This window comes from Parasteatoda tepidariorum, chromosome 4 (assembly GCF_043381705.1).
Source record: "Parasteatoda tepidariorum isolate YZ-2023 chromosome 4, CAS_Ptep_4.0, whole genome shotgun sequence".
Taxonomy (NCBI): domain Eukaryota; kingdom Metazoa; phylum Arthropoda; class Arachnida; order Araneae; family Theridiidae; genus Parasteatoda; species Parasteatoda tepidariorum.
The window spans coordinates 36,929,372-36,943,790 of NC_092207.1; the positions used below are offsets into that span (position 1 = coordinate 36,929,372).

Genomic DNA, 14,419 nt, shown 5'->3' on the forward strand with positions numbered 1-14,419 from the left:
AATTTCTTTTCTTGTAGTTAATATTTATTGAAATTGAAACATGACGTTTATATTTATACTTTGGTCCCTTTGTGGACTGATCGTAAAGACACGGTTCCTAGTAGAACACCGAAGTCAAGCATCACTGGCTGCTGTCAGCAAGTGGGTGGGTGACCACTTTGGTTAGATTACGAAGGGACAGAGGGTGCCCGGCATCGGTCCTCGGTAAACTGTTCTACCGTGAAGTGCTCGACTTCGTGCGCAGTTTGTCGGGCTACCAAAGCGAAGGAGTCATCCCCTCTGCAGAGGATCAAAATTGTGATGGCATGTCTTCGGATCATCCTCGTGGATGTTTCACAGACCGTCGCCAATAGCCCATTTTGCAGGTTTAGCGCGACGCAAATAAAAAACCTTCCATATTTGTACTCTGTTTAAGAAAAAAATAATCTGCTCCACTTTTCCCCGAAACTGCACTTGTACAGTTTTTTTATTTGCACGATAATCATTATTTCAATGGTTTTGATCAAAAACAGTCCCTTAATGTTTTTTTTTTATGTTATAGACTAAGATTTTTCATTTTTCGCACGGTTTTTTTTCTTCTTCTTTTTTCCAACTCTACATCATTGGTGAGACTTAGTTTCGACGACGGTAGGGCTTCCCTACATATTATCTTATGATAACTGCTCTAAACAATTTTTTCAATAAAAAACTTTACTAAACAGGAGAAGTTTTCGTTTTTTGAAAACTTTTCACAAATAAAGATTGCTTATTTTAAAAATAAGCTGTATAAATTTGACTTGCGCAGACATCGGTAAACAAAAATTTTAATCACATCTATGTGAAACTAATTTCGACAAAAATTAGATTGAGTCTTAATTTTCTTCTGTCGAATGGAACATTTTTGTTTACATTAAAATAGTCTTTTTTTATTATTTGATGATGATTTTTAAATCGAAATACTTTATAATATCATATACAGTTAGAGTTAGTAGAGTTATATTTACGATTATTATTAATTTTTTTTAGAGAAATCAGGAGAAAAAGATGACCGTGATCTTAAAGCTGCCTTCAGAAACGCTTTTAGAAGCAAGAAGAATGGTTTAACATTACTTGTAAAGGGAAAAGAGCATAGGATTTGGCAAATATTAAGTAAGCCAAAAGTTTGAGCATACAGTACAATATTTTTATGAAACTGGAATGCTTGTTAAAACTCAAGATAATATGCAAAAAGATTTCGTATACTTGCTTAAGCTTTTTGATAAAATGCTATGCCGTGTTTTTCATTTGATCTTCCTAAAGTAATTCACCTGTACTTCAGTTACCTGAAATTCCCTCTTGTTTCATAAAATCTTGAAGAAACTAGGATAAACTAGAACTTGAAGAAACTAAATCTTGAGATAACTAAGACTAAACTTAAATCTAAACTAAATCCTGAGAACTAAAGCTAAACTAAAACTAATCTGAAACTAAACTAAATCTTGAGATAGCTAAAACTTGACTAAAACTGAAATAGTTATTGCTTTGTCTTAAAGATCCCAATTTAACTCAATAGTATAACAACCAACGTATGAAGCAGAAAATATGTGAGAAAGTTATTGATCCGCTATCCCTTCTGTTAAAAGTTCTGTTGTCCCTTCTCTTCTGTCCGCTAAGAAATACCGGATCAAATTGTGGTATGAAGTTCCGACACTTTGGGTGCATCATCCGTAAAATCCGTTTTGCTGTAAAATCCATTTTTATCGTCAGATATTATACCACAATTCTTATAGTAATATTTATTTATTTAAAGTGATCCAGTGAGTTTACGGTAATCATTACTGTAAAAATTAAAATTTATTATAGTATTTTTTGTTTCATAACATGTTCAGTTAAAATTGGATTTTAGGGTAAAAAGTAGCGCCACCTTAAGTGCCAGTACTTCTTTTTACCGTAATTTGATCCGCAATTTTTTACAGTGTAGAAAATACATTCAGTTACCAGCTCTTACAGACATTCATCTTCCATTCATCATATGGAATGCTGATCATTAGTTTTAGTTTAATAACTGCTGTTAGTTAAAGTTAATTGCTGAATTTATCATAGATAAAAAAAATTAATCAAAACACCCCTTTATAACAAAAATGTTGAAAAAAAAAAGAAGAATATCCTGAATAGCTTTCCATGTAGTTATTGGTTTCCGTGCCCAAATTTGAAATCTTCGTGGTTCGAGTTGTACATTTAAGTTGTACTTTTAATGAATTATGAAGTTGATAATTTAATTAAAATATCAAAAACAAAATTTAAACTCAAAATTATAAAATAATTGAATTTGCTTGCAAAAATTTAAATTTGGAATATTTATGAATAATTACAGAATAATAACAATTTTAAAAAAGTTTAAAACACCAGAATTTATAAAAAAAATTACAAGTAATTAAATAAAAACAAAAAAAGCTTGACTTTAAATTCAATTAAGAGGTGATATGATGCGTAAATATTTTTTTTCTCTATGCTTATTAAAGCGATATACTGATGTTTTTATAATTTAAACTTTTTAATCATAATTCAGAACATGTTAGAAAAGAAATCATTTGCTTTTTTTTCTCCAGAAAATGCTCCTAATTTTCAATAAGCTAATATAATTAGGTACAAATGTATATGATTTAAAAACTAAATCAAATTATTTTAATTCCATGTGAGTTATAATCTTTTTTTCTTCCTTTTTTAGAGGAACCAATAAAGCCGCAAACAAGGGAAACAACCAATAATACCAATAATAAGGTAAGTAATTTTTCACTAATAAAAACACAATACAAATATTTTATGAATTCCGAAGTAATAAAAATTAAATGTAATTAAAATAAAACTACGTTTTGCAAGTATGTATGCATATAAAATTTTATATTTCGTAGTATTTATTAATATTTTATCTACTTAATCAATGCAATTCATTTAAGTAAAAGATGCATGGTTTTCTACACTGTAAAAGATTTCTGATCCAATTACGGTAAAAAGTACTGGCATTCACGGTGATGGTACTTTTTACTGTAAAATCCATTTTCGGAACCTGTTACAGAACAAAACAAAAATCTGATATACCTTTATTTTTACAATAATAATTACCGTAAAATCACTGCATCACTTAAATAAATATTATTGTAAAAACTACGGTATAATATTTTACGGTAAAATGGCTCTTACCGATGATGCACCCAAAGTGCCGATACTTTATAGTGGAATTTGACGTGGAATTTTTTACAATGTAATGAGAATCATCTAAAATAATGGCTTTTCCTGAACAATAAAGCCACTGTTAATAAAAAATAGTAATTACAATTATTAAAAACTTTTTCACAAAATTATTTATTTTTTTATCGAAAAATTACTATCAATTCTTTACAATTACTGAAGCACCCGTGCTACATTTTTTTATTTTCAATTTTTACTTGCACAAACTTTTAACTACTATAAGTTTCAACTGCTTTTGATTACTGGACAACACTCTTAAAAATTAAGTCTTTAAAATATCGCTTCATATTTTTTATTTTGAATATAAATTTTTTGTTCTTAATCAAAACACAGTGAGGAAAAGATAGCTCTCAAACAATTTAATAATCATACGTGATTGCGCAGCAGCATGTATAATTGCGCCTGTATAATTATTATAATTATAACAGCAGTTAGATATTATATAACTTAGTTGACTATGTTTTTCCCTTCTTAAATTACTGTATGTAAAAAATGTTAAGAGCACATTAGAGATTGATATTTTGTTTTGTTTCTAGAGAAAACCAAGGCAAAAAAGGGGAAGTAAGAAAAATGCCAAGTGTAAGCCTGATGATGATATAAGTTTTCAGGAACCACCTCCATCTTCCAGTAGCCACTCTGTGTTCCAAGGTAAAGTGTATAAATTTGTGTGTCGCCATGTGATTGTACATATACTTAAAAATATTTTTTTTACTTTAAATAAGATAACCATGTAATTTTAAACTAAATATGTACACTGAGAAAAAAAGTATGGTTAAAATTACCAGAATATAGGGACATTTTGCGTGTTTCTTGCTCTATATACCGAAAAGCTTTGATAATGACTTATACTAAAATTAACACTAAAATATAGCTTGTGGCGTAACTACCACTATAAATATTAAATACCAATTTACTAGTATATAAGACATGTTAACTTGATTCTATCTTGAGGTTCCTTTTGATAAATGATGGTTGATATGGTTTTATTACCATGGTTGATGGTTTTATTACCATGCTGTTTGGTAGTAAAATTGGACAATCTTATCCTAATATCTTACAGTATGGCATACATTTTTACCATTTATTCTGTAAAATTTAATTTTCAATTTTGTATTTTTACTAAATATATGGTAGTTAAAACTATAATTTTGAAAACTAGAATTCCAGTAAACCGTTACCATACGAACAGAAAAATTAGCAAATGAATACTTTAAATACCGTTTCTTTTAGTTTTATTACCGGAATTATGTTTTTTTTTTTTACCAGAAACGCCATTACCATACAAGTGCGGTAATTTTACCTGATTTCTTTTCTTCGTGTAGTTTTGATGATTAGAAGAAGACTATTAGTACTTACATTTTGTTCGTTTTTTTTTCCCAGATGAATATGGTTCTTTGCCACCCTGCGCAACTCTTTTTCATGTAAGTCCACCCTCTTCGCCATTGAAGCAAACAGAAGTGAATGTTTCAAATTTAGGTTAGATATCTTTATGTTTATAATGATTCCAATTGTGCACATTATTACAAAAAAAAAAAGGGATGTGTAACTAAAAACCCTCGTTTTTAGGCACTCTTTCAGTATATTTTCTGTATGTGTTACTAAAAACCCTCGTCTTCCTAGCGTGTTACTTCAATATTTTTAGCTTCCTCGAAATTGAAATACATTGAAAACATACGGCTAATGCATACCGATATGAAGGCAAATTAATGAAAACACATTGCGTCAAGTAAAATTTTCTTTTTTCTTTTGTTTGCTTTCGTTTTGTTTCTCTTACAGAGTGTCAGCGAGGGTTTTAACTTATTTCCAATTTTAAAAAAAAAAAAAAAAAAAAATATTGCTAATTTAAGTATTTTGTACAGCATGCTTAGCTGTTACAGCTCAATCTAATAATTGTAACTTCATTTCTTTTTCATCATTTGGTTGTAAACAATATTCTTCGAATTTGCAGCAACTTTAGTAAATGTAACTGGTTTTGCAATGAAAAAAGTATTAAATGTACTTAATAAATCTCTTACTTAAAAGTACTATCTTGTGTTACGTATTAACTATTTAGTTAGTTATTTAGTAAATTAGTTATTTAGTAAAAGTATCCATATTGAAATAAAAAAGTATTTTAATGAAAAAATGGTTCAACATGTAATGTTTTAGAAAGTTAACAGTAAATAAAAGTAATAAATTTAATTGCTAACAATGCTTAACTACCAAATGCTGTCTATCTTTAATAAGTAGTTATAGTAATTGTCTAAAACAAAAATTGTTTATTGTTCGGTTACTCGTTTTTTTTCTTCAGTAAAACATTTATTATGACGCCATTTATTCTTCATTACTATTTTCCTTTTCTATTTGGATTTTTATTACGGATAAATTGTTTTATATTATAAATGCTTAGAATGTTATTGGTACCGTGGCATAGCTTTTTCAGAAATATATAAGAACATGTAGGTTTCTGTAAAACTCAATTTAGAGACGCACAGTAAGAAAAATTCGGTTCAAATTACGGTAAAAAGAACCAACGCTCAGGGTGTCGGTACTTTTTACCGTAAAATCCATTTTAAATGGAGCATGTTATGCAATAAAAAATATGATATATCGTAATTTTTACAGTAATAATTACTGTAAAATCACTGATTCACTCTAATTAAATAAATATTACTGTAAAAATTACAGTATACTATTTTACGGTAAAAAATAGTTTGAGGTAAATTAGGGTTTTACTGATGATGCACCAAAAAGTGCCAGAACTTTATATTATAGTTTGATCCGGAAATCTTATGGCCTCGGGTTCTTACGTGAAATTGAAAAGAAATAAGTGATGTGAAGATCTAAAATATTTTTAAAACGATAACAGAAAATAAAAATCGTGCAAATGAATATCAGAAAAGGACTGCTCCAACTGGCCCAATCTCCCTAATTTACCTCAGAAAATGACTGCTCTATTATTCTCGATTACTCTACGATGAAATCTGTTTTATAAAACTTCAAATTGTTTTTTTTTATATCTGAACTTGTGTACAATTTTATTATAAGAACTCTTCTCATTTAATTAAACTATATTTTTTTTTCTTCCTATAGGATCATTCAGAACCTCGGTTTCTATGAATGACCCAACGTACAGAATTCCATCTCCAATTGCTCATTCCAACCCACCAAGTCCAGCTTATAACTCTATGGATGAATCATTTTATGGAGTTTCATCGCCACATTTCCCTTCTAGCCCATGTAGTCCAATTCAAATGTTAAATGACGATACACGACATTCAGCTTGGAACTCTTTTATAAGTTCCCCAAATGGTCTATCTTCTTCGATGTCACCAGCGCAAGAAGTCCCTGCATTAGACATTAATGACTTTTTTACTTTCGAACCTGAACAATTTCAATTCGCAAATCAGGCTCCGGAATTCTCCAAACCAAATGCAGTCCAATTTTACCAAACCAGAGATGAAGATCTAGTTTCTCATCAAAACTTTTTTGAGATTATGGTTGACATTAACAATAACGAACTTTCGCCATTATCACCAAAGTTACCAGAACCTGATTTGAACCAAGGAACTTTGGGAAAAGTATTATTTATGGACTCATTTGAGGAGAATATAATGTGGAATGCACCAGAAAGAATACAACTCGAACAATTGGTGGAAGGTTTTGATTCTTTGACTGAGTTTACTTGTCTGTAGCTATGAGTACAAAATGCAAAATCTCGGCAATCCTAATTTGATTTTAACATCAGATTTTCAATGTTCTGCGTGTATACGGAGAACAGATCTTATTAAAAATTCAACTTTCATGATAGGTACCTCGATGTAATGAATCTAAATATTTAATACGTTAAGTTTTAAAAACGAATGTCTCAAGTTGTTGGTTTGCTTATTTTTTCTTTTCTTTCGAATTTAAAAGAAGTGCTTCAGACCTGGTGAAATAAAGCCTTTTTCAAAATGAGAGGAATGCAACATGTATATGTGCAAACATATTTAATTCAACTACTGAGCTTTAGTATTTTTTATTTATTCTAAATACTAAAGTTTAAAGCAGGTAAAAAATTAAAATCAAAAAGTAACGGTAATTAAAAATTTGTAATTAAAACTAAAATTTGGAAGTTAATTTATTTAAAAAAATTATTATGTGTGAATTTAAATGTTTCATGCAAAAATCAACAAACTTCCAAATTCTTTTAATTAATTAATTATTATTTTATAGATTTTGAATAATTAATTAATTTTTTTATTAATTTTTTCGTTGCTTTTAATAAAATTATATAAGTTCTGTTCTCTGAAATGTGATTCGGAGTTACATTGGGTTTTGAAAGAAATTTTTTTCAAATATTTTATTTCAAAGCATATTTACAAAACATCAGTACAAAATAAATGTTTATAGCTCAATTAAAAAGTACAAAACTACCATGCACAATAATAATCCAGTGAAAAGCAGCATTAGCAAATTTTTGTTAAAAAATAGTTCATGATTCAGTTTATGTTACATGGAGATCAACAACTATCATAACAATTTTTCATAATTTCTAAGAATTTTTGTTTTAATTTAATATCATTTTTCTTCAATTATGAAAAAAAAGTGAAACATTCAGAAATTAAAATCAAAAACAATCTTACATTTTATATATTTAGAAAATAATTCATTTTATATATAATATTATTTATACGTTTAGAAAATAAAAAAAAAATGTGATATAGATTCAGAGTGATAAAGAAATTGTGCTTTAAATTTTGTGGATGTGAAACTGGATAATTTTTGTTTGAAAAAATATTTAATTTTTCAAGTTGGTATTTTAGAGTTTGTTAATTAGTTAATTAAAATTGTGATATAAATTATGTACTTCTAAAAAATGTTGATAATTAAAGTTGTTTACTTAATTTTCGTAAACTATGATGCATATATACTAAAATGAATATTTTGGTGGTTGTTGAAGATGTTTATTCAATATTCCTAAATTATGGTGATGTGGAAAAAGAATAAATATTTAAAAAATTCTATAAAACTAACAAAATTATCGATAACTTGAAATTGCTAATTTTATTTTCTTCTCTTATAATCACATGAAAATGCATAAATTTATTTTAAAACTGTTTATAATTTGAAATGTTTGTTTTATTTAATTTAATGATATGAGGTTTTCTGAATTTTTGAGTTAGTTATTGTTATTACCTAAAATATTTATTTCATTATTTTTGTACTTTTTGTAAAATTATAATTATATGAAATTTGATATATCATTTACTAGACTGCTGATAATCAAACTTGTTCAGCAGATTTTCTTTAGTAATAGCAATTTCAAATAGAGTTTAAGACAAATTTAAAAGCAGAATAGGGCGAAATCCAAACTTAGTTATTTTTCAATTTCAGAAAAATCGCAGACATAGAATTGAATTTACTTTTTATTTTATTTTATAGTTTATAAGTATTAAATACATTTTATTTTTGTCTAGTCAAGACGAAAACTATATATTACTATATAAGGTATTCTGTGATCAGCGCCTTCTAGATTTTTGGGATCCCTTTCAAAAATTAAGTAAAAGAAAGTACGCATATTATCTGTCAGAAATTAGTATTAAAGTCAGAAAATCTAATGAAAACCAGAAATACCTGATTGACTGAAACTAGGAGGCGTTTCTAATATCACCCCTCAAGTTATTCCCGTTTTCTCTGGCAATTAAACTGGTTTTATTATTTAAAGAATAAAGACATTTAAGATCAGTCGACGTTTTAAGTGTTTATATTTTTTTTTGTCACCCATATGCAAGATTTTATGCCATGTTTCCTGTGTCATATTTATGCAATACAGCGTAAGAAAGTGTAGAGGTCAATTAATTTTTATACAAATTCTCCATATTATGCAAAAAGTGCAATACTTTATTTTCTTTTTTTAATATTTTTATAATTGCTACTTTTATAATCGTTACTTTTATATTTTGCATAGTGGTTAAAAATTTATTTTACCTGACTACATCTTTCATTGTATATTTTCATTTTTCGTCATTGAATCCCTGAATAAAATAATTTCTTAGAAAACATATTAACTGTTCATCATGTTGTGATATCAAAATCAAAGTTTTTTGTTGTTTAAATAAATTTTTAATTTTTATGTTGTGTTTATAATTATTGGATAAAATATAACACACGTTCTAGTTTAAAGTTTAAAGCAATTTTATTAATTAATAACCTTGTGAAATAAATTAATAATAATTCACATCGGGTAAAAGCGATGACTTTTGAACTGTATGAGTCCAATTAATAGGTTAGGAAGAATTACATGTTTCTTTTGAAAGCAATAAACAACTTTAAGTACTTTTGTTATAAAAACAAATTGAATTCAAGATAAATATCTACAGCGTAGTAGGGTAAAATAAAATTTTCAGTATTTTTCAAAATTTTAATTAAAGTTAATTTAATTTAAGTTACTTATGTTGTAATTAACTGTAACAATATTCTAAAAGGACAGTTTCTATAAAGAAATCAATTTGAAATTATTTAAAAAAAAGATCAACAAACAATATTTCGGATTATTAAGATATCTTTGCACACTCTCAGAAATAAAACTCTTACTGTTCAGCATTCCCTTTCGTTAGTTTTAAGAATTATTTCGTCACAAAATCACGTGATTTGTGATGAAAAGGGAATTATCAAATATAAGACGAAAATGTTTCTTCAAATCGAAACCTCATCGTAGTGCATTGTGGGAGATTGTTAACTAGAATGATGAAACAGGGTTTGAGACTGGACAATCGAAAATAAAGTGTCGCAATAAACCCACTGGACTGAATGGTGGTCAAATAGCTGGCCTTGTACCAGAAAGATACCGAGTTCGAATCCCGCTTCAGGCTTTGGTGTAATTTTTCTTTCTGTTCTATTGGTCTTTCTTGTGTTATTAAAGTAAAATTAACCCAGCTATATGGTGCCCTCGATAGATTATGAGAAAAGCTAGGAGCTACGAGTTTTTTTTTTTTTCTTTTTTGGAAGAAAAAATATAGAATGACGAAATATTTCTTTAATATTGACGGAATTTATTTCCTCGAAGAAGGGACGATAGTTATTTTGTTACTTGACGAAATGTTCGCTCTGAGCATATACCAGAAAACGGTTTCGTCAAAAACGAAGAAAGTTTCGTGAAATTTTAGTATCCGTTTTATACAGAGCATCGCATTTAATTTTCAACTTTTGTTTTAAAATTTACTTTGGGTTAGCGATCAAATTCCTTTCGTTAAATTTATTAAAAATTTAAAGTGTTGCAGTGTTGTATTTTCTCTGGATTTTCGCTCAAAAGTTGGTTGAATCGTTATTTGTCGAATAAACTGGACGGTCGGAACTATGTACGTATTTGCGATTACAATTTTCATTTTTAAAATTGTCATACCAATCACTAGTGGTTCTTTCATCTATGGCACTCTCTCCATACTCAGCACAAATTTTACAAGCAGCTTTTGTGGTCTTAGAATCTTGGTTAAAAGAATAAAAGAGAAGGAGGCGTAAAAAATTATTTTTCTTAAAAGACATTTTATTTTTAATGGTTTTAAAATTAACATAAATGAACAAAAAAACTTAAATAAACCGGATGCATTTTTTTTTTATTTTTATATTTCTACTGTAACTGGAATGTGAGAAAATATAAATATATTTTTTTCGGAGTATTTTAAAATTAATAAGGAAGTGATGTACTGAGTTTTGGAGAAATAAAGAGTATTAGAAGTCTGGCAGGATATAAGCCTTTAAAGTAAAAATTTTATACTATAAGTATACTAAAAGCCATTTTAAAAAAAACTTTTGAAAAGAAAAATCTAGTTTGATTACTAGTTAAATATCCTAATTTTTCATCAACATGATGTGACTAAGAGTTTTTAGTAAATTATTACTTTGTTCAAGACGAGCTAACTGAAATATACTATCTGAAAACTACAGTTCATTAAGAACGTGTACAAGCTGAGTTTAATAATCACCTAAATTTGTTTTTAATAACGTTATTAAAATAAAAGCCATGCTTGTAGTTGAGCGCAAATTATTATTTCGCGCTAAGATACTATGAGAGCGTTATCAAGCCCTGACGAATCGATGGCGAAGTTAATCAAAGCTAAGAGATTAAACTTTTCAAAAATCAGTTTATTTAACGGCGGATATGAAAAGTTCATATAGGAAGGTAACATATAGTTAACCTCTTATTGAGTTTTTAGAATATCTTAAATGGATTTAAATGAACGGCATGCGATCAAATTCTTAAAACTTGTGTTAAAGCTTTTTTATGATAGAATTAAAACTTCACACTGAAACGCGATGGCTCAGTAGTTAAGACACTTAGCTCTCACTGTGAGCCTGGTGGCTGAAAATAGAAAGTGAAGCTGTCGCACTATTTTCCTTAATCTAATTTTGTCTGCGACCTCAACAAACGCCTCCTAGAAAAGAGCAGGCCTCAGCACGGGTTACCATAAATAAGACAGTTGATTCTTTAGTAGTCCAAACGTAATGACATATTTCGTACTTTCCACCACTGCGCAGCTTAGTACCCTGAACGTAAATGACTTCTTTCTTATTTTACATCCAACTACTAAACTAAACTCAGTGGCATGACAGCCCATAGAGGGCCAAGGCCTACTGTGCCCATCTCAGTTTTCTTGTCCTTGGGCTCTGGGATGCAGGAGCAGATGTTCCGGTTAGGTGGTCAGCCGAACGAGAAACCCCAGTGTTTAGTTCCCAAGCATGCTTGGTACTCATCTTACATCTACTGCGCAGTTTAACTTCGTTACATCGGACTACTAAATTGATCCGTGCTGAGGCCTTCCTTCTTCTAAGAGGTGTTGCCTCAACTGAGTCAAACAAAGTTTATTATTGTAAAAAAATAATAATAATTAATTCACCACGAAATGGTGGAGAATTAATCTCCATAAACCCACTTGGTTTGCAATTAGATTATTATTATTTTACATGGATTTTTAAAACTAGTGTAATCTTTTGAAAACTTTTACATGATAATGTGAACTTGTAAATGATATTTGACAATCATACTTAAAGAGAAAAGCGTCTGATAATCTCAAATGCTAAAATAAAATTCGATTTAAAAAAAAAATTCTAAAGTGGAGCAAGCAGCACAATGATTCAGATATTAACCCTTGATGGAATTTTTGCTCAACCGGAAATTAAAACGGAAGCTATCTCTCAGAGCTCCTTCGAATTAAAAAAATCAGAGTAGAAAGAATTTCAAGAAGCTGATAAGAGAATAATAGAAAACACTATTATGTGTCAATATGTAATCACTTCAATGCCCATTCTAATTTTTATCTCTAGTTTTCAAGTGCATAAATCACTTGTAATTTGTATTGCAACAAATTATACACCAAGAATACGTGTTTTTCTAATTTGGAATTTTTCGTTGTTTTTGCAGAAGTCAGCTAAGCTGAAAAATGAGGCCTAAGAAAGTGAGACTTACAAAAACTTGAGACTTTCCAAATGAACAATATTAAAAAAAAGCAAACGTCACTACAATAGAAGTTTAAAGAGCCATGATGGCTCAGGGGATAAAGTGTTCGCCTTCCAATGAGGTGAACCGGGTTCGAATCCCAGCTACGGCTGTTCGATACGAATTCCGCATCCGGCTTGCACTAACCACAGTGTTGATGTAAAATATCTCCAGTGGTAGATGGATCATGAGTTAGAGTCTCCTTGCCATCGGGCTAATAGTGGGAGGTTTCCATGGTTTTCCTCTCCACGTAAAGCAAATGCGGGTTAGTTCTATCAAAAAGTTCTCCACGAAGGCAAATTCCTCCCCATACTTGATCCAGAAGTTCCTTTGTCTTCTGGATTGGGTTCAAAATTTCAAGGCTGCGAAATTGAACATTAGTAGTAGTAAACCCAAAAAATTGGGTTGGCTGTTCAACAACTGTTATAATATAAAATAGAAGCTGATATAGCTAAGTGAAGGTGGAAATGGACAGTGCACATACTGAGAATGCTTAGTGGAAAATTAGCAATGTTACACATTCACAAAGTTGCACCTTAGACAGGGAAAATTCAATCTTTCAAGCCGAACAGTTGGCAATCCTTGAATGCATTAAATATATTAAGAGCACTGAGAACTTCAATAATGATGATTGTTATATCATCTGGTCAGACTCAAAAGCATCAATACTTGATTTTGGCACAAATAATAGATTTTCATTTGATATTCAACAAGAACTTCAACGCACATCAACACAAAATTCCTGGATTAAAGCACACAGCAATAGAGTAGGTAATGAAAAAGCAAATGATTTAGCTAAACAATCTACGAGACTATCAAGGAATTACGCATATCCACTTCCAGTTTCATATCTTAAACGAAGTATTAGAGATTCTCTTTCAACAAAATGGAAATTTCAATGGAATAATTCAGACAAAGGAAGATGTCTATTCAAAATTCTTAATAATGTTACCTTTTTCAAAAGAATTCCTCCAAAACAAGTCATTTGGTTCTTGACGGGTCACGGACCATTTCCAACCTTCTTTCATTACCTATATATGGGTGATTCTCACGAAACATGACAATTCACTGTCCCTTGCTCCAAAATCTAATACTAAAAGAACTTTTTATTTAAAAAATTAATAAATAGCATTGCTGTTAGCATTTTAAAATGACTTTGCACTAGCATTGACTGTTTTGTATACTTAAAAAATTTAATTGAATATCAAAATGTCATTTTCCTGGCATGTCCCAAACAATATTTCCAATAATAAATAGCTTCAAAACTTCCCATACATTTTTCAAAATCTAAATTTTTTTATCTTATCCTATGTAAGCATTTCTAGAATATACGCAGAGGGTATTGTTTACTAAAATTTCGTTTAAAATAATTTTTTCTGTCAATAATTTGTTTGTCCCATGAAAATCTGTCATTTTCCTGGCTACTTTTCTTTAGTGATTTATAACCACAATAGATAGCGCCTGGAATCAATATCTTATGCTAATAGATTGGTTAGATACCCTCCTATCTGAACATGTCTTGTTGCATAAATAAAGAACCAATTTTCTGACTCAAAATCTATTTCAAAAATTTTTTCAAGGTGAGTAGGTTTTTATGCTGTCATTTTCCTGGCTTCTTGAAATCATTAATAACAAAAACTACATAGATTTATCTGAGTTATTTTAAGAAATACTGTTATTTTCTGCAGAATATAAAAGTCTTCGGTCAAAATATTAAATTAAAGTAAAGTTATATGCTATAAAATGGCGAATTTGTCA

At 29.2% G+C, this 14,419-nt stretch overlaps 1 protein-coding gene across 4 annotated transcripts in view; it reads left to right on the plus strand.

The window, feature by feature from the left end:
• Window positions 1-9,301, plus strand: part of LOC107453230 (uncharacterized) — a 56,932-nt gene extending 47,631 nt beyond the window's left edge. For all 4 annotated transcript variants that reach the window (XM_071179675.1, XM_016069965.3, XM_071179674.1 and 1 more), the window contains exons 3-7: window positions 1,006-1,128; window positions 2,687-2,739; window positions 3,744-3,855; window positions 4,588-4,683; window positions 6,280-9,301. In XM_071179675.1, the coding sequence (XP_071035776.1) occupies window positions 1,006-1,128; window positions 2,687-2,739; window positions 3,744-3,855; window positions 4,588-4,683; window positions 6,280-6,881 (986 nt within the window). In that variant the 3' untranslated portion in view covers window positions 6,882-9,301. The remainder of the gene's footprint in view (window positions 1-1,005; window positions 1,129-2,686; window positions 2,740-3,743; window positions 3,856-4,587; window positions 4,684-6,279) is intronic.
• Window positions 9,302-14,419: the final 5,118 nt, after the last annotated feature.